Source organism: Leopardus geoffroyi, chromosome E3 (genome assembly GCF_018350155.1).
Source record: "Leopardus geoffroyi isolate Oge1 chromosome E3, O.geoffroyi_Oge1_pat1.0, whole genome shotgun sequence".
Taxonomy (NCBI): domain Eukaryota; kingdom Metazoa; phylum Chordata; class Mammalia; order Carnivora; family Felidae; genus Leopardus; species Leopardus geoffroyi.
The window spans coordinates 8,983,669-9,002,721 of record NC_059340.1 but is presented as its reverse complement, the minus strand read 5'-3'; the positions used below and the strand labels follow the sequence as shown (position 1 = coordinate 9,002,721).

Genomic DNA, 19,053 nt, shown 5'->3' with positions numbered 1-19,053 from the left:
CACCCCGTGTAGGCATGACGAGTATTCTGATGTCAGCCATTGGACTCCCTGTGTGTCTTAGCCGCGCACCCCAGCCCGCCAGCCCTCCCGCCTCCTGTCTGGCCTCTAAAAGTCACAGCTCAGTTAAGAGATTGAGGAAAATGTCCATGAAAGGTAGTTCCTGCTCACAAATGCTCTCTGGCCTCTGCTAAGCCTCCGAGTCTTGCTGCCTCTGACTCTCCTGCATCGACTGCTCTTCTTTGACTCCTACGGCCCTTCTCTGCTTCCTTTACCCCCCAGGGGAGAGGCTCAGTGGCCCTTCTCCCTGCTCTCAGCACAGAGGTGGCCCCCAGAATCTACTTAACACTCAAGACCCAGAGTTCAGCTCCTATCTTCCTGGCACAGTTGGAGCATGAGGGGCCTGTTCTTGAGGACTCTGTGACTCTATATGGGGTGAGGCCGGCTCAGGATGGGGGTGACTCTGTCCCTCCCACCGGGACCAGCATGTGTCTCAGGAAAGGCCCCCAGCCCTATCTGGCCTACTTCCGAGGGGTCTCCCACTGAGCACCGTGCTGCCCATCACACGGCTGGGGAGGAAGGGGTTTCAGAACCGTGGAAGGTGCAGTGAGTTTTAAGCAGACTTACATGAAGGAGCCTGTGGGTAGTAGGTTCTAAAGCTGCCATTTCTAAAGCTGATAGTGGCTCTGCCTCCAGCTTTGGGCTGGAGATGCACAGACTGCTGAAAGCCCAGTGACCTTCAGGACAGTGGGGTGAGCAGGGAGCATGGCTCTGGCTCAGCCAGTCTTGGGTTCCAGTCGTGGCTTCTGTGCTCACTGCTTTAGGATCTCACGCCTGTGTCTCCATTCATGAGCCGGTACCTCCCACTTAGCAGATTGGTCGTGGGAGGAATAGGAAATCCACATGTGAGGTGCCGGCACAGAGTGATGGGGGCTGCTCTGACCCTGGCCCACCATCTGTCTAACCCCGACCCCGCAGGTGGCACGGAGGCCCAGGGAGCGGCAGGGCTTCATACCCAGTCCCCCGCCTCACCCGGGTCCCCGAAGTCAGGCAGGCCTCGGATGTCCTGACCCACTCCCCTTTTCCTCTGCCTTGGAGGTAGAGGCAGGTCTGCAGGCAGGGCAGGCCAGGAGTTTCCTGAGATACTTGGGTTTCCCCGGGAAGGACACACGTTCTTGGCAGACCCTCTGGCCTTCCTGGGCTCAGGTGTCCCTTTCTTGGGGTTGGTGGTCACCTGGCTGGCCCCCTTTGAGAAACACGGCTCATGGAAAGCTACCTTCGGTTCTAAAAGGCTGCCCGGGCAAAGGCGAGTGGTGGGCAAATGGGATGCGGAGCTGAGCCAGAGGTGGGCCCAAGGCTGGTCCTGGCAGATGGGGTCCTGGGATCCTTCTAGAGACTGACTTGTAGCCACCAGGCTTTTCTAAAATGCCTCTTCCCTAAGTCCAAGTAGAGTCGCAGCTATGAGGATGGCCACTGGTGCTGGTGGTCATTGTGCTTTGGCCTGACTTTCTTACCAGTGACCAGTCAGTGGCTTAGAAATCTGTGTATGTGTCTGTATGTGTACTGGGTGGGGGAGAGGGGTGTGTGTGTGTGTGTGTGTGTGTGTGTGAGACAGAGTGTGGGGTGCATGTGTGTGTGTGGATGTATGTGGGGTACATGTGTGAGGGGATGGGGGTATATTTGTATGAGGGGGTGGGAGATGCGTTTGTGTGTATGGGTGTGTGGGGAGTGTGTGTGTGTGTGAGGGGGTATGGGATATGTTTGTGGGGGCTGGGGTATGTGTGTGTGTGGAGCAGGGGGAGAGGGATGGGGTATGTGTGTGAGGGGGTGTGGGATATGTTTGTGGGGATGGTGGTATGTGTGTGTGTGTGAGGGGGGTGGGGAGTGTGTGTGTGTGTGTGTGTGTGTGGAAGAGAGGGTGATATTCCTTTGCCAGTCGCTGCCTTTTAGGTAGTAGCGGTTCATGCCTTCACAGCAGTCACAGTTTCGGTCAGGGTTAGGTTTCTGTTTTTAGGTGAGGGAACTGAGATTCAGGTGACGTGATTTGGTCCCAGCACAAGAGCCAGAATCAAGCCTGACGTCGCCTGCTCCCAGCCTCTGCTCCCTTCATAGCTGACCCCTAGCCTTCTCTGGTTTTGAGGGCGCTTGGCTGTGGAGCCATCAGGCTCGTATGTCCTTGCGGCCATAGGCTGGTGGCTATGAGTTTGAGTTCAAAACGGGTCCCCCGGGACTCAGAGGCTAGGACCAGGAGCTGCCTGGTGACCTGGAGGCAGGATGTGGAGCCCTGCCGGGGTTGCTTTCCCAGGCCACATTGGTCTCCCTGGTCCCTCCTTTCTGCCCCTGCACGGCTTTGCTGCCATTCTCTGTGATTCTGCCGCTGCCTCTGGCTGGAGAGCCCCCCCCACCCCCCACCCGCACCCTGACCCGGGCCTGGCCGGTTCTCTCGCCCGCTGCGGGAGTTTCTTGTTTTGGGGGCGTGGGGGCCGGTGCTCGTGCAGGTGCAGCGTCATGCACATGTGCACAGAGGAGTGGGGTGGCCAGGGTGCCCCTCCTGCTGCTCCTCGGCTCCTTCCCAGAGTTGGGGTGTCACTGAGACCCCACAGTCCAGGGACAGGCGAGAGAAAACCGGGGTTTGTTGTGACCCTGTCAGCGTAGCCGTCATCCGCAGTCAGTGGGCATCTGTGTGCCGCGGGGGTGGGCACCCGCTGCACGTTCGGCTCCTGAAACTTCTGCCTTGGCTTTCGCACCAGAGTAATGACAGTTGAGTGAAACAGCGCTGCCGGGACACTCCCCACAGTAGTTTGTTTTAGAAGCTGCTGTTTGGCTTTTCTGTGTGTCCTCCTGAGGAGCCTGGGTCCGTCTAGCTTCCTGACTGAACGTGCACAGGGACGTGGTGGAGGCCCAGCACGCAGCTCCTGGGGGCTGTGACCGGCAGCCGTCTCTGGTCCTCGTCCCGGTGGGGCCAGAGGGGGCTCTGCCCGGCAGGGCTCTGAGTGGCCGAGTCGGCCCCCCACCCCCCCGTCTCTTCTTGCACGCTCACCCTCCTGCCCTGGCCTCTCTGAATGTCCCTCCTGGCGGCTTGTCCTCTTCCTCTCTGGATCCAGCGTCCCCAGTTCGTACTCCTTGGGACACTGCTTCTGTCCTTCTCTCTTCTAGGAGGGACTCCAAAGCCAGAGCCAGAACAGGTGATAAAAAACTATACCGAAGAGCTGAAGATAGCCCCAGATGAGGTATGTGTCACGGGAGCCATGTTGCCTTTGGTTTCGTTTGGAGACCAGGAGTAGCGCCAGAGAAGGATACCAGCCCTTCCTGTGCCGCGGGGGGTACTTCCCACAGTGCCTCTGGGTGCTGGCCGTGCTCCAGGTGCTTGGGTTTAATCTCCCAGCCTCCCATAGGAGGCTGGCCCTACCAAGAGGAGGCAGCCTGCACTTCAGAGGCCTGGATTCTGATCCTAGCTTTGCCGCCAGTGAGCAGAGCTCCTACACAGGCCTCTGGGTGCTCCTGTCCCTGTGCCGTCCTGGTGCCTGGGAGTCCTGGAGGCCAAGGATGGGAGAGCCTGCCGCACTCCCCACGGGCTGAGTGGCTTTGTCCCCATAGCAGTCCTGCCCCTCTGGCTACTGGGAAAGCTAGCCAGGCTTCCTGTAATTACAGGGCCTGCCAACCCTCATAGCTGCTTGGGCAGGACCGGAGCCTCTGTGCTGAGCCTTGTTTCAGGGGCCGCAGCGCCACTTGTCTGTGATTTGAATGGGGCGTCCTGGGGACTCTGGACAGTGGGTTAAAGGGCAGTCATGCCCGTGCGGAACCGAGGGCTCTGCCCTGCCTCTCCCCTGCAGCTCTGGCTGGTAAAGCTTTAGACAGTGACCTGGAGGCCGTCTTCGTGTCTCCCACTTGACAGCATACGTCTGTGTCCTTGTCTTTGCCCTTGTGCTCACCCGGCATCACTGGGCCGCTCTGTGCCAGCCTCCTGCCCTCCAAGCTGCCACCTGTACAGCCTGCACGCAGCTGTGGTCCTGGTGGTGCCCCCACTGTAGGGCACCTCAGCAGGGTCCCCTGACGTGTGAGACGAAGCCCAGCTCTGAGCTTAGCCATCAGAACCTTCCGGGACCTGGTCCTGTCCCACCGGTCTCTTACACCCTACTCACCCCTTGGCCCCTGCAGTTACCACCGCCCTCCCCAAACTCTGTGCTGGTTCCTGCCTCAGAACATCCTCTTCCCTTTCTCTGGAATGCCCGTTCCTGTGCTTGTCTACCTGACAAGGTCCTTTCCCCTGTGACACCCAACTTGGGGGGCACCTCTAAGGAGCCTGCCCTGTTCTGTCCCCTCTCCCTGCCCGTGCCCCATTACTGCCAAGGCCCCCGTGTCCCCCATGCTCACTGCTGCCTGTCGTCTTCTGTACTACGGTGAGCCCTCTGAGGGCGCAGAATCTGGGGACTCCTGTGTTCCCAGCTGTGTTCCCAGCTGTAGAATTGTCCGTAATCCTGGCGTTTCAGCAGACAAAGGCTTTTTCTTTCCCTTCTCCCCTTTTGGCACAGTGGGCCATTGGTGAGCGTGCCCTGTGTTGGTCTCCTTCTAGGACTGCATCATCTGTATGGAGAAACTGTCCGTGATGTCCGGGTACAGCGATGTGACCGACAGCAAGACCATTGGGCCAGTAGCCGTGGGCCGCCTCGTCAAGTGCAGCCATGCCTTCCACCTGCTCTGCCTGCTGGCCATGTACTGCAATGGGAACAAGGTGCCCATACGTCTGACCCCAGGGTGGGGGTCGGGGCAACCTGCCCATAGTCCTGTCCCAGTCCTGTCGCATCTGAGCTGGTGACTGCTGGTGCCGTGTGAGCCCCAGGGCACTCAGAGGCGACCTTAAGATGTCTGTAGGCCTTGGCCTCACAGCAGGATAGGGGTTGGCCGCCGGGGGTGCCGAGGGTGACAGGTGATACTTGGCTGCTTCCCTTCAGTGGAGTTCAGCTGGAATGGACAGGTTGGGAGGACAGAGAGAACTGAGTCACGTGGCAGACCTTCGGGCCCGGCTTGGCCTCTCTGCAGATCGCTGTGCCACCCCTGTACCAGCCAGGGTGCCAGCACAGTCAGTTGAGAGGTCACGGGGTTTTTTGTTTGATTTTAAACATGTTAGACCATGGAGACTTTTGCTCATAAACCTGATTTTCCTACTTGATGCTCGCCTCCTGGTACCTCACCCCTTGGATGGAAATGGCTTGAGGAGTTTCTGGTGTAGGACATCTTCACAGGGACGCTCTCAGGATCGGGTTTCTGTGCAAGGAGGGACCTGCTGTATGACAGCGGGCCGAGCTGAGCCCCTGTGGGCTCTTCCCCACCTCGACAGCCAGACAGCGTGCCTGGGTGCTCTCTCGGCACCGGCTGAGACTAGGTGCTCTGCTCTGCCTCAGGACGGGAGTTTGCAGTGTCCTTCCTGCAAAACCATCTACGGAGAGAAAACCGGGACCCAGCCCCAGGGAAAGATGGAGGTGTTCAAGTTCCAGGTGTCCCTCCCTGGCCATGAGGACTGTGGGACGATACTTATAGTTTACAACATTCCTCACGGCATCCAGGTAAGGGGCCCCAGCACAGGAGGAGCCTCCTCAGACCGTTCTGGACTCGGTCCCTCTCGCTCTGGGGCACACTTCTTCCTACCCTGCCCCTCTCCCTGTAGTCTGCCTTCCCCCCCGCCCCCCACCCCAGGCACTCAGGATGCCCGGGCTTCCCAAGTTCAGGCTCCCAGGAACCAGGGGCACTGGTGTCTGGAGGTGGAACAAGCTCTTAGGGCTGTGGAAGCAAAGAGATGGCCTCCAGCCCTTTCCTGACGCAGGGAGGGTGTCCTGGAGGCGGAGACATCCTGGCTGGACTTGTGCTGGGCGGGAGGCCAAGTGTATAAGCAGGAAGAACACTTGTGTTGAAGGTCTGGATAGTGGAAGAACCCAGAGGGCAGGGAGGTGCCAACACTGAGGACTGTCCTTGAGAGACCAGCTCGGTGGCCAGATCCAGGCCTGTGGCAGGGCTGTGTCTGATGTCAAGAGCAAGACAGGAGCCCGAGCAGAAGGTCGCAGTAGAGACCCAGACAGGAGCCCTGGACCCTTAGGCCTCCTGCTTGGGCCAGGGCTGACCTCAGAGCTGGTGGCGGGTGGGGAAGATACAGGGCTGTGGAGGCCAGGACCCAGGTGGCCTGTCTGTGACAGATGGAGAGTCCCTCTTTCGTTTAACCATATGCTTTTCCCTGGTTTCCCTCCATTTCTTCTCAGTGGGTTGTAGTGAATTTTAAAAACATTCCAGACATCCCCAGAACCACAGAGCAGGAGGGGAGTGTGGAGTATACGTGGCGTAGATGTGGCGTGTCTCTGAGTGGCAGAGGGCATGGGCAAGGATCCCCCACTGTTTCAGCCGCCCACCCTTCCGTCCAGTTTGCTGCCACTGTCTCGGGCCCCACTGTGGCACCATCTCGAGCAAGGAGCGAGGGCATGAGGAAGGGAGGCCTGGCCTTCTAGGCCAAAGAGCCCAGTGCCCAGCGGAATGGGAGGTCCAGCCTTTGATGAATTCCAGTCTCATCAGGACATTTGCAGGAGTGTGTGATGCCAAGCCGAATGGCATGGGGTCAGGGAAGGTGGTCGCCGGAGGCAGGCCACGTCATGTTGGGTCTCTGAGGGGCAAGATTTGAGACAGCGATCTGTTTGGTCACTTGAGTGCAGACAAAGCTCCGGCTAGGGAGGTGAAGGGCGGGCCGGGCTGCGAGGGCCTCTGCAGCTGCTGGGCCCCTCTCAGGGTACCCCGCCTCCTTGTGTCTGTGTTCCTCCTGCAGGGCCCAGAGCACCCCAATCCCGGGAAGCCATTCACCGCCAGGGGCTTTCCCCGTCAGTGCTACCTTCCGGACAATGCCCAGGGCCGCAAGGTAAGGCCCCACCACCCTGGGGGCACCCCCCGCCCTCTGCTGGCAGGCCTTGGCCTGGCTGCTCGTGGGCTGTTCGAGCAGGTGGGATGGGGAGGGCCCAGCTTGGTGGCCATACCTGCTCTGCCCTGTTTACCTTCTTCTGGGGCTGGCTGGGGTGCTGGCCACTCCTTCCCGGGACTGCCTGCTATCCGCGAGGCATCCTCGACCAGGAGAGACGACCAGCAGGGAGAGACGACCAGCAGGGAGGGGAGGCCACTTCTAGCAACCTCTCTGGCCGGGTCACCTGCTCTTGAGTCAGGCTAGTGTGACGCGTTGGGCAGAGTGGGGACAGGGGAACAGGACTGGGTGACCGTGATGGCCTGCAAGCCACCTCTGCATTACAACCCAGGAGAGCATTCTGGTCAGACCAGCAGCTTGAGTGGCAGCTTTGAGAGTCGCAGAGGTGGGCTGGGCTGGAGGGTGTGAGGCGTCTGGGGAGGATCAGATCCCCGAAAGAGAGAGAGAGAGAGAGAGAGAGAGAGTGTGTGTGTGTGTGTGTGTGTGTTTGTGTGTGTGTGTGTGTGTGTGTGTGTGTGTGTGTGTGTGTGTGTGTGGCGTCTGGGGAGGATCAGATCCCCGAGAGAGAGAGAGAGAGAGAGAGAGAGAGAGAGAGAGAGAGAGTGTGTGTGTGTGTGTGTGTGTGTGTGTGTGTGTGTGTGTGGCAGTGAGGCATCGGGCGCCCTCTGGCTGCTGTGAGCCTGGCCTGGGGAGAGGCTGACTTGGAAGTAGGGCAGAGTTAGCCTGGCCCCGGGTGTGGCTTGAGCGGCAGCAGAGCAGTGGATGGCGGCGCCCTCTGAGGTGGGGGGTCCTCCTGGGCGGTCAGGTCAGCATATGGAGTTCCGGGGGGTGGGGGGGGGTGGTCAAGACTGGGGCTGGAGGCTGAGGATCCCGACAGATGGGGCCCCGGCCCGGAACTGCGGATGTGATCACTTGGGAGAGTGGCCCAACCTCAGCCTGCCAGTGGCTCGCAGTAAAGGCCAAAGGGACAGAGAGCCTCGCTTGCCCCTCAGTGTGCCCCACCCCGCAGCTGGCATTTGGTGGGTGGCTGCTCCTGCCGTCCTGGCCCTCACTGCTGGGGAGATCAGACCAGGGAAGGAGGGGGAGCCGCAGATGCTCTCACCCTGTCACCTGGCCACCCACCGCTCCAGAGTGAAAAACCCGTGCCCAGGTTTGCACTTGTTCACCAGGCCCTCCCTCCTTTCCCCTCCCCCCTTTCCTCGAGGGCAGGTCCTGGAGCTGCTGAAAGTGGCCTGGAAAAGGCGACTGATCTTCACGGTAGGGACATCCAGCACCACGGGAGAGACCGACACAGTGGTGTGGAACGAGATCCACCACAAGACAGAGATGGACCGCAATGTGACAGGCCATGGCTACCCTGACCCCAACTACCTGCAGAATGTGCTGGCCGAGCTGGCCGCCCAGGGGGTGACCGAGGACTGCCTGGAGCAGCAGTGAGCCCCGGGCCTGGCCGGCCCCATCCCCGCCCCGCCGCGCCTGCCTCTGGCAGTCAGCTGCCCTCTCCCCATGCTGCCGGCTGGGCTGCCCCGGAATGGGCAGGCGGGAAGGTGCCTTTCCTCAGAGGCTGCGAGGTTTGTGGGGGCCCGCCTTCTGCCCCCATCCTCCCCTCCAGGCCCAGATCTACAGGCGAATCAGGCAGGCCTGGGGAGTTGTACTTGTGGGGGCTTAAGATGCAGCTACCTCAGTGCGTGGGGCCCTCTGCCGCTGGCGGGCTGCTTTGGGGCTGTAGTGCTGGGGGCCTGGCGTGGGGTGAGGCGAGACTGCCCCGTCCCCCATCGTAGCCAGGGCAGGCGTGGGTTCTGGGTCAGCTTCTCATACCTCAGATGTTCTGTTTGCAATAAATGCCCTATAGCCAAAGTCAGAAGGCCCTGGTGTGTTTTTGGTGGAGAGGTTGTGTGTGTGTGTGTGTGTGTGTGTGTGTGTGTGTGTGCGCGCGCTGATGTGAGAAGGCAGCACACACATACGTGCCCTGCTGCATCAGGGCAGGAGGGAGCTCACACGCTGCCCGTCCGACTCGCATTTTCCCCAGTGACGAAACTGAGGCCGCAGAGAGGGCCCAAGAGCCCGAGCACTGACCTTGCTGCTTCCCCGTCCCCGACTCCAGTTCTCGCCGTGTGCGGTCCAGCAGCTCCGCCAGGCCCACCGTCCCGTTCACTCCCGCAGTAAAGCGCCACTCACGTGGCTGGTGCTGCTGTCTTCCCTGTTACGGATGAGGAAACGGTCATGGATGCAGTGACCCGCCCCAGGTCGCAGGCTCATAGTAGGGCGTAGAGCCGGGGCTGGAATTGGGCCAGGATTGGTTTGACGTCATCCTTGAAGTCCTAATTCTTCCCAGCCCTCTTAGGAACATCAAATACCCCAGCTTGCTGTCTGCCTGGGGGCGGTGATTGGGGCCTGGGGCTGCAGGGCCCCGGCAGGGAGGGTGGCACATCCTGAGTGGGCCAGGGATACTTTTGCCTCCTTGAGGTCCTTTTCTCCGTAAGAAAAAAAATTAAGTTCTATTTCATGATGTGTTGGTTTAAAGCTGAGTGTATTATATATTAGAGCATTTTCTTCCATCTAAAAGTTTGAGTGTCTTGTGGCACTTGGCTCGCTCAGTTGGCAAAGCATGCAACTCTAGATCTCGGGGTCGCGAGTTCGAGCCCCATATCAGGTGTAGAGATTACTTACAAATAAAATATTAAAAAAAAAAAAAAAAAAAAAAGCAGTTACCCTATGACTCAGCAATTCCACCCCAGGTGTGTATCCGAGAATGGAAAACAGGTCCACACAAAACTTGGGCATGAGCGCGCATGACAGCCTTACTTACAGAAGCCAAACAGCGGGAATGGGTGTCAGCGGAGGAGCCAGTGGATAAAATGCCTGGTTTCCATCCGGTGGGATGAAAGTTCCGCAGCCCTGAGGAAGAACGAACTCCCGCCTCGTGCTATTGCGTGGACGAACCTGGACAACAGGATGCTAGGTGACAGAAACCAGACGCAAGATGCCACGTGTGTGATTCCGTTGCTGTGAAATGTCCGGCACAGGCAAGTCTGTAGAGGCAGAGAGCAGGTGCGAGGTTGCCAGGGGAGCCGGGAATGGGGAGTGACTTTCAATGGGTACAGACTGTCCTCTTGGGGTGTTGCAAATGTGCTGACCTTGGTGATGCTTGCACAACCTTGTGAAAACCCACTGAGCTGTATGCTTTAAAAGGATGAATTTTATACTGTGTGAATTCTATCTTCTTTTGAATTATGTCTTAATTAAAAAAAAAAAAATAGAGCCAAAGGGAGTAAAGTAAGTGGAGGCTTGTCAGCTGTCAGAGGTCCTTCGTCTGACTCCAGATTCTTCCTTCAGACAAGAACGTGGCCTTGTGGAGGGAGGGCAGGGCGCAGAGATGGCAGCAGGACCAGGGGGGCTGTGGTGGGGCTGGAGCTGGACGGGTTGGGATCTCTGCTCTGTTCCCCACTCCCTGGGTGGGGATGGAAGGCCAGAGGGAGGCTCCTGGCACCCGGGGTGTGGGAATCTCAGGCATGTGGCCCTGAGCCCATGTTTCCAGAGACTGGGTCCTCTCCAGGGCTGGGAGGCTGGGTGGGACCCCTGTTCAGACATGGGAGTCTCTGGCCTCCTGGCTGGCATCTGGGGGGCCGGTGGCATCCGCCTCCCTCCCGGCAGTGGGGCCTGGCACTGGCCTGCCCCACCCTGCAGCCCTGCCTAGCTCCCTCCTCATGGTAGGCTGGGCCAGTGGGAGGAGTGGGGTGCATTTACATTTTCAGGTCTTTCCAGCCCTCGGCCAGCCTGGAAGCCTGACTAACCAGCTCCTCCAGGGTCAAGGTGTTGGGGGAGGGGGTGCAGCAGGAGGTGGCCAGATCGCCCTGGGCTGTGGATGTGGAAGAAGCCCCAGCTTGGGCAGCCATCATGGGGCTCTCCCAGGGGCAGCCTGGCCCATTGCTGTCTCTCCTCCTCATGGGGGCGCTGGTCTGGCCCCCACCCTGTATGAGCCTGGGTGAGTGGGGATCCTGGGATGAATTCACAGACCCTGGGAGCCCACCCCTCCAACTGGGAAAGGCAGCCCCAGGGAAGGCAGGCCCCAGGACCCTCATGCTTATCTGTGTGACTACAGAGCTGATCCCCTACACGCCGCAGATAACAGCCTGGGACCTGGAAGGGAAGGTCACAGCCACCACGTTCTCCCTGGAGCAGCCACGCTGTGTCCTGGATGGGCATGCCGCTGTTGCCAACACCATCTGGCTGGTGGTGGCCTTCAGCAACGGTGCGTCATGGTGCGGGTCTGGGGCTGAGGAGAGCTGCAGGGAGGCGGACTGGGCGTGGGGCTTTATCCTGGGGGGCTCCAGGAGGGTAACAAAGTGACCTGATTTGTGTCTGGAGGGAGCCTCTGGGCCCGAAGGCATGGACAGCCAGGGTGGGAGGCCTCGGACCCAGCCTGGGGCTATGCCCTCTAGCCCCATCCGTCTGTCCCTTTCTCCTGCAGCCTCCAGGGACTTCCGGAACCCACAGACGCTGGCTGAGATCCCAGCCTTCCCACGGCTGCTGACTGATGGCCACTATATGACGCTGCCCCTGTCCCTGGACCAGCTGCCCTGTGAGGACCCCGTGGGGGGCGGCAGGGGCATCCCCCTGCTTCGGGTGGGCAATGACCCTGGCTGCCTTGCTGACCTCCGTGAGCCACCCTTCTGCAACACCCCCCTCCCCAGCCCTGGACCTTACAGGTGAGTCATTCTGCCTGGACCCTGGGACAGGGCCTGTACTGGGGGAGAAGGGGTCTGGGGGAACAGGGCTGCCCTCTCTAGCCTCTCCCCAGGGCCCCATCCTGGCGGCAGGCTCCTCCCCTTCACAAGCCTTGGGGGGGGGGTCAGGGAGCAACACTTATCCAAGCTGGGGGGCAGGCAGAATGTGGCCTTTCCAGGAGACCTGCCCACGAGGAAGTGGGCACCACAGGGCTTGTGGGGGCAGGGTGGGGTCTCAGGCCCAGGGTCAGGGGTGGGGAGCTGCCGGGCTGCAGCCACTAGCCCCGGGGTAGATCTGGTAGGAATCTGAGCCCAGGGCTGAGTCCAGACCCAATCAGTGGGTACAAGACAGGGGAACAGGAAATAAGCCTACTGCTCACTTTTACAGGTGAAGAAACCGAGGCACAGGGCACCAAGGGCTTGTCAGGGTCACGGGGGGAGCCAGAGTGAGAGAGCAGGTGTCCAGATGAGGGCTGCCTGGGCCACAGGACAGGACCAGGTGTCCTCAGGGAGACCAAGTCCAGCTGAGAGAACCAGCATGGGGCGCAGGGAAGGTGGGGCTTGGTGTGGGCTGGACCGGCACCTCCATTAACCGCCTCCCTCTGCCCTCTCCCTGGCCCGGCCCTGACAGAACCGCTTTCCTACCTCCCCCCATGCCCACTTCCTGGCTCAGCCCCATCTTAACTTCCTGCCCCCATTCCTAGCAGCCACCAGAGCTGGCTGCCCTCCTCGCCAGCCTGCCTGGGCCCCTCCATGCTCAGACATCTGCCAAACCCCCCACCTGGCACAAAGATACAACCTGAGCTCCTCTGCATGGCCTCTGGTGCCCTCGGGTCTCACCCTGCCTCTCCTTGTGATCCCAGGCTCTTGAACACCCCTCTCCTCCCTGGGCTTTTGCTTAGGGTGCCTGACCCTACTGGGGAGACTTCTATGGTTTTCTAGATGTCACTTGGCCAGCTGTTCTCTACAAGGCCCGGGGCCCCCAGCCCCACCTGACTCCCTGAGGCACTCTGTATGGGACAGTGATGGGGGCCCCCTAAACCTGATGGGGAGTCTGGAGAGCAACGGCTCAGGTGGACTGGGGCTGCTGGCAGAGGTCACTGTGGCCAGAGAGGTCTTGGGGGGGTTCTCAGAGCAGGACCAGGCCATGGCTAGCCCTGACAGGCCCTACAAGAGCCCGGCCCAGAACTGCCTGGGGCTTGGCTGCTTTGGTCACCGGGCCCAGGGCAGTTCAGGCTCTGAGCCCCACTCCTTCTCCTCTCCCCAGGGTGAAGTTCCTCCTGATGGATGCCAGCGGCTCACCCCAGGCCGAGACCAGGTGGTCCGACCCCATTACTCTCCACCAAGGTAGCGTAGGGGAGCGGGGTGTGCTCTGGCTCCAGTCTGCCCCTGTGGACAAGTCACCCTCTGCCCAGTGGTCCTGCTCAGCCGGCCCCTCCCCCTGCTGCCATGAGACTGGGGGCCTGGAGGAAGTCTCCACGTCCAGCCCATCCCCCAAAAAGAACCTCATGCTGGGGGCGAGGAGGCACTGGGTCAGCCTCACTGGCAGAGACACCAGCTGTGTCCATCCACATCAACACAACCTCGGGTACCCAGGTCCCAGCCCAGGTGTGGGCAGAAACAGTCTTCCCCTCCAATGGGGAGCTAGCCCTGGGCCAAGCACTGCCAGGTGGAGAAGGGCCAGGGCACCAAGAGGCTGGGGTCAGAGTCAGGGCCGCAGGTTCTGGGAGACTTCCCTCAGCGGGGCCCTAAAGGGCTGGTGATGGACCAGGCCAAGGAAACTGCATGTGGGAAGGCCAGTGCCCTGGGGTGAGGGACACCTGGGAGACCGGCTGTAGAGGCTGGGTGTTGGCGGGGGTGGAGGGTCTTGTCATCTGAAGGCCTTGAATGCCACGCTCCAGGAAACGAGGTGGCCACCCGTTGGTCCTGAGGTCGGCCGCAGCTCTGCCCACTGTGGGCAGTGCAGTGGGGTGGGCGTGTTGGCAAGAACAGCCTAGAAAGTGAGACTAAGAAAAAAGGCTGGAGTGGTGGTGGGTGGTCCGGGCTGGGAGGGCACTGATGCCCCGCTGGGATGGACAAATGGGGTTGGCTCAGGGGGCTGTCTTGGGACTCGAGGCAGTCAGGCCTTGAGCGTGAGTCTGGAGGGGGAAGTGACTGCCCTGGGCTGGAGGGGCAGTCTCTGAGCGTACGCTGTGTGCAGGGAAGGCCCCAGGCTCTATCGACACGTGGCCAGGGCGGCGAAGCGGTGACATGATTGTCATTGCCTCCATCCTCTCCTCTCTGGCCGGCCTCCTGCTCCTGGCCTTCCTGGCTGCGTCCACCGTGCGCTTGTGAGTGCTGACATCCTCCTGGGCCCCTCTTCCACCCAGAGCCCCTTCCCTCTCACTGGTCCCAGCACCTGAAAGCCCTCCAGGAACACTGTGGCTGAGTTGGTGGTTCCCCTTCCAGGGGTGTGCGGGAAATTTCCGCCCTGAGTATCTCTCGCCTGGACAGCAGGGAGGTGGGCCAGAGGCTCCTCTGATGACAGGTTCAGAGAAGGGGCCACCTCGCTCTGCCCTGTCCTTCAGCGTGTCCTTGGCCCCGGCCTTACTCCTCCCGGCCGTGTTTTCTCTCCAAGGAGGCTTCAGTGAACTGAAACCAGGGTATTCAGGGCAACCACCTGGAGGAGGTGGGCCAGAAGCAGGTTCTGGAAGGAAGGAAAGGGAGAGGCTGCGGGAGGAGGCCCTGACTTGGCAGATGGCTCCCCACAGCAGGGACCCAGTCTGGTCTCCTCTCCCCATCCAGCTCCAGCCTGTGGTGGCCGGAGGAAGTCCCGGAGCAGCTGCGGATTGGCTCCTTCAAGGGGAAGCGCTACCTGACCCACCACATCCCACCCACTGAGGCCGCCACCCTGCCCGTGGGCTATGAGCCTGGCCTGGACCCCCTCCCCAGCCTCAGCCCCTAGCCTTGTGGAAGGGGCTGGGGCGGGGCCCTGGGAAGTTGGGGGCCACATACGCAGTGCGCATTCCCAGCTCCTGTGCCCACATGCCCCTCCCCCATTGCGCCTCCCTACCCGCCCGATGTCCCACCACCTGCAGCCCTGCCTTTGCCTTTTCCATTCTGCCCTCTCCAGGCAACTGAAGTTGCATCAAGTCTGGGGGAGGGTCATGGTCAGGCCAGCATGCAGCCCCCACTTCCAACCCTACCTCTGTGAGAGGAATGTGGAGAGGCCACACTGACCAGAAGCTTCCAGGCTCCAGGAGGGGCCCAGTGGGGGGCCTTGCTTTGCCCTGTGCAGGGGACTGGGCCAGGCCCATCACCGGGTGCATGAAGTCCGAGCCTCCCTCTGTCTCTCTGTCCCACCTTCCAGTGGCTGGGGCTGCAGTGAAGCCTTCAGAGGCACCTCCATTGTTCCCCGGGCAGGGGCACTTTCTGAGGGTGGCCAGAAGTTCAGAGTGTAGAGGCACATTGTGGCCGTCTGATTCTACCACTTCCAACCCTATTGCACACACAGATGGCTTACTCATTCTCGCTCCACCATTTGTTAAGCACCTGCTGTATGCCACTGCCAGTGTTAGACATGGCGCCTCAGGAGGAACCAGTCCTGAACTTGGGGAGCTCACTCACCACTCTGGACCTGAGATGACCACGTGTCCAGATGTGACCTGTTACTGTTAGGGCTGTCAGATTGTCACATACCCTCCTTAGATGCTCACCCCAATGGGCTCTCTGAGGCCCCGGAGCCCCCCACCATCAGGCAGTACACACTTTAGACTTCCCCCTAGCGTCCGACTTCTCGCAGGGCCGGTGGGTCCAGCTTTGGCCACACGGTGGCGCCGGTGCGCCGCAGCCGTCCGGCCCCGCGCACGCGCACTCGTATTCACAGACCCGCCTGAAGCAATTGACTGGCAGGTTCCAGCAGTGACCTGATGCTGAGGAGCCATCGCCACTTTCTGGAGGTCAGGGCTCCAGACGTCATCTGGGTCAAGCCAGAGGGATGAGCAGTCACGCACTCGCTTGAGGGCCGTCCAGTCTACACAACCGCCACCATTTTCTAGATGGAGAAACTGAGGCTGGGCGACTTGTCCTCCACGCTCTGCCCACTGCCGCCGCCCCCCCACCACCACGCCCCTCTTGTCCCCGGGCATCTCCCATCTTATCCGGTGGAACCGCGGCTCCCAGCATGCAGGCCCCCCGCCCCTGCACGGCGCCCGGCCGTGACCCATGTGTCCCCGCCCTCCTCAGAGGTGAATAAACGCGGTCTCCGTCCCCTTAGCGGTGCCCGCGCTGGTGTGGGGAAAGGGGCATCTGCGCCCGGGGCCCAGCCCCGTTTCACCCCTTCCACCCTGGGGTCTGCCCCGAACCTGTCCTTTTGACGCACAGCCCTAACTGCATTTTCGAGGTGCCCCATCTCCTAATGGGCCCCAGGGAAACTCATCCTTGCATTTCAGGGCCAAGAGGCCACCGCTAATGCAGCTTCCGCGGATTTAGCAGTACTGTCTCCCAGGCAAACACTTCAGGGAGGTTTTGCTTTCAAAACCCATGAAGCCCTGGTCCCTAGTGGTTTATCCAACATCCTACTTGCAGCCCCTTCGGCCGCAATACCTCCAGGTGCAGGCAGAAGCCGATTCAAATGCAGTCAGGAGCTCAGGCTCCGGTGTCCTGGGTGACATCTGGCCATGGGAGCCAGCTGCTTTGGGCAGCTGCTTTTGAAACGCTGCTGCTGTGGAACCTAGGTCCCTCTTGGCCTCTAACCGTTCCAAGTGCCTCCCACCCTCACCAGCTGTGTCCCACAGCGCCTGTGTCGCGCTGTCCTGTCCAGGCCTGGCTCCAGCACCAGATGGAGAGGCCCTCTGGGCCCAGACACCCAGCTCGGGTATGGCGAGGAGGAAAAGGGTTCCACTGGTGTTGGCTGAGTGAAAACATGAACGAACCAGCTCAGGGCCGGAAGATCAGGCAGCAGCAGGAATTGCCCCGAGCTCCTGTGTGTCCCAGGGCCCTCTTGTAGCTTATTCGTAGTGCCGGCACCTGTGCTGATCCCAGGCACAGCCCCAGCGATGTCCCCTGTGTGTGCAGGGCACCCCGGAGCCCTGTGAGGAGCTGTGCTTGCCCTTGACTGTGAAGACGGGCCCAAAACAGACACTACAGCACAGTAGGTGAAGCGTGGCCGCGGGAGTGGGGGGGGGGTGGTGTGACCCCACCTGAGGTCAAGGGGGCTTCCCAAGGGTGACTTCTGAGAGGAGTCTTTAGGGTCACATGGAAGTGAGTCAAGTAGGAGGGGAGGGAGGGAGGAAGAGAGAGTGAGAGAGTCAGGGAGACCAGGTGTGAATAGTCTCCCCCTCGGTGGCACAAATGGTGCCCCGGGGGGCTGGCAGCAGGGACTAGGAGACAGGAGGCCAGAGCGAGGGGGACTGGCCTGGTCTTCCAGGCAAATGGAACCAGGCCTGAACCAGGGCAGACAAAGGAAGTTGGAGAGGAGGAGGTGGATTCCAGAATATTCAGGAGGGGACTTCGTAGATGAGAGAGATGCCCCAGGAGAGGCCATGCTCGGGTTTCTGATGGGGTGGGGTGGGGTGTGTGACTGGAAAATGGAGGCGCTTTATGTTCTGAAAGTGGTTCCGTCCCCCGGCTTGCTTCAGAGCAGACTTCTGGAAAAGGGGGTTCTGGGGACACCATCTTAGCAGATGGGTGCATTCAGAAGAACGTTAACAAGTCGTTAATATTTTACGAGCCTGTCCTGGGTCAGGGGGAGGCCACCCTGTGACTCCGCCAGACTGGGGGTGTTCTGGCCCAGGGCTGTGGTGACCAGCACGCCAGGGTGTCGCAGAAGCCACTTGGAGAAAGGGTGGCAGGATTGGTCATGGCCAGCACGGGCCCTAAGGAAGCATGTCGGGGCATTCTGCCCCAGAGTCACGCTCCAGAGGGTTACCAGCCGGACCCCAGCTCTGCAGGGGCCAGCTCGTGACAGCCTTGAGTAGAGCCTGTAGTGACAGCCGTGTGATGGTGCATCTTTTATTAAATAGCGTTTAAAAATTTTCCCCAGGGCTATATTTGAGGGAGGGCCTCCAAATCCGTTGGCGTGTAAGGTAATGGCTCAGTGGCAAAAAACAAGTTCATTGTTAAAAAGAAAAAAACAGCAGCAGTTGTGGGGGTGATGACTCTCAGATGACTCATCAGACCAGAAATCGAAAGGATCAGGATGACAGCAGGTGGAAACCAAGGGGGGGGGCACTGAGCACTCCCTCGCACCCCCTGGGTTCACTTCGTCTGTGCCTCTGAACCACCTATTCCTGCCCGTTGTCCCTGCAATCCCCAGCCAGCCCCCTCCCGCCTCTAGCAGCGTTCCTGACCCCCACAGCCCTCCTCCTCTCAGTATCCAGAGGGACCAGATTGTGAACCTGATGGTGTTCACCTTTGCTCCCAACTTGCAGTCACTTCCTGCTGCAAGACCAGAGTCTAGATTCACCATCTCAGTTTTGAGGCCCCGTTGATCCATCCCTTATTCCCTGTGTTCTGGCCGCACAGATCCCTGGTTAGCCCTGCTGCCACAGGGCCTTTGCACTTGCTTTCCCCTCTCAGTGTAAGACACTTCTCCACCTCGCTCCTCTAGATCATTCATCAGCTCCAGTGTGGCTTCTGCAGGGAAGCCCTTTCTGACCCTTCAGCTCTCCTGGAGCCCTCTTCTTTCTCTTCTCAGCAAGTTTTCCATGTTGTAGTTAGACATTAAAAAGGGTGACTTTTGCATCTCTCCCACTAAACTGTGAACTCCAGGAGGGCAGGGACCATGTCTGATTTGCTCACCAAGGTGCCCCTGGAACGAACACGGTGCCTGACTCCCCGTGGGTGCTTAATGAACATTTGTTGACTGACCGCCTTATAAAAGGCAAATGTATGTTCACGTTCTTTTTTAAAAAAATATCAGCTTCAGGGGCACCTGGGTGGCTCAGTCGGTTAAGTGTCAGATTCTTGATTTCGGCTCAGGTCATGATCTCTCAGTTTGTGAGTGTGAGCCCCACGTCGGGCTCTGTGCTGACAGCATGGAGTCTTGGGATTCCCTCTCTGCCCCTCCCCTGCTCTCTCTCTCTCTCTCTCTCTTTCTCTCTCTCCGAATACATAAATAAACTTAAAAAAATAATCAGCTTCATTGAGATAGAATTCAAATACCATGCGATATGTTCAGTTTGCTGAATTCTGGCATATTCGTAGACCTGTCCACTCATCATCAGTACTCCCAACTTCAGAATATTGTAATCATCCTAAAAGACACCCTGTGCCCATGAGGCAGTCGCCTCTCTTTGTCCCTGGCAACCGCTTGTCTACTTCCTGAACATTTCCTAGAAACATGGTCCTTTGTGACTGGTGTCATTTTTTTGGGAAAAGAAAACAGGAGTCCTGACG

At 59.8% G+C, this 19,053-nt stretch overlaps 2 protein-coding genes across 7 annotated transcripts in view; both read left to right on the top strand.

The window, feature by feature from the left end:
* The window catches only part of DTX2 (deltex E3 ubiquitin ligase 2), a 35,598-nt gene extending 26,792 nt beyond the window's left edge, over positions 1-8,806 (top strand). For 2 of the 4 annotated variants that reach the window (XM_045461978.1, XM_045461979.1), the window contains exons 6-11: positions 13-153; positions 3,154-3,227; positions 4,571-4,729; positions 5,400-5,561; positions 6,803-6,892; positions 8,159-8,806. In XM_045461978.1, the coding sequence (XP_045317934.1) occupies positions 13-153; positions 3,154-3,227; positions 4,571-4,729; positions 5,400-5,561; positions 6,803-6,892; positions 8,159-8,386 (854 nt within the window). In that variant the 3' untranslated portion in view covers positions 8,387-8,806. The remainder of the gene's footprint in view (positions 1-12; positions 154-3,153; positions 3,228-4,570; positions 4,730-5,399; positions 5,562-6,802; positions 6,893-8,158) is intronic. The other 2 variants (XM_045461980.1, XM_045461981.1) reach the window with 1 other exon arrangement.
* Positions 8,807-9,701: 895 nt separating this feature from the next.
* Positions 9,702-18,641, top strand: UPK3B (uroplakin 3B). 3 transcript variants are annotated; one of them, XM_045461984.1, is made up of 7 exons: positions 9,702-9,975; positions 11,052-11,201; positions 11,421-11,658; positions 12,944-13,023; positions 13,877-14,006; positions 14,461-16,807; positions 17,699-18,641. In XM_045461984.1, exons 1-6 carry the CDS (start codon positions 9,963-9,965, stop codon positions 14,618-14,620), a joined length of 771 nt encoding a protein of 256 aa, XP_045317940.1. In that variant the 5' UTR covers positions 9,702-9,962; the 3' UTR covers positions 14,621-16,807; positions 17,699-18,641. The 3 variants fall into 3 exon arrangements, with proteins under 3 accessions (XP_045317940.1, XP_045317938.1, XP_045317939.1); XM_045461982.1 differs by lacking the exon at positions 9,702-9,975 and adding an exon at positions 10,707-10,934; XM_045461983.1 differs by lacking the exon at positions 9,702-9,975 and adding an exon at positions 10,707-10,934 and having other exon boundaries at positions 14,461-16,811.
* The last annotated feature ends 412 nt before the right edge of the window (positions 18,642-19,053 follow it).

Bases quoted from the DNA above. Each gene is read 5' to 3' on its own strand.
- UPK3B (XM_045461982.1), top strand. From the start codon at position 10,847: ATGGGGCTCTCCCAGGGGCAGCCTGGCCCATTGCTGTCTCTCCTCCTC. The intron at 13,024-13,876 runs GTAGCGTAGGGG...CGCTGTGTGCAG, and splicing joins CCCCATTACTCTCCACCAAG to GGAAGGCCCCAGGCTCTATC. The intron at 14,007-14,460 runs GTGAGTGCTGAC...CTCCCCATCCAG, and splicing joins GCTGCGTCCACCGTGCGCTT to CTCCAGCCTGTGGTGGCCGG.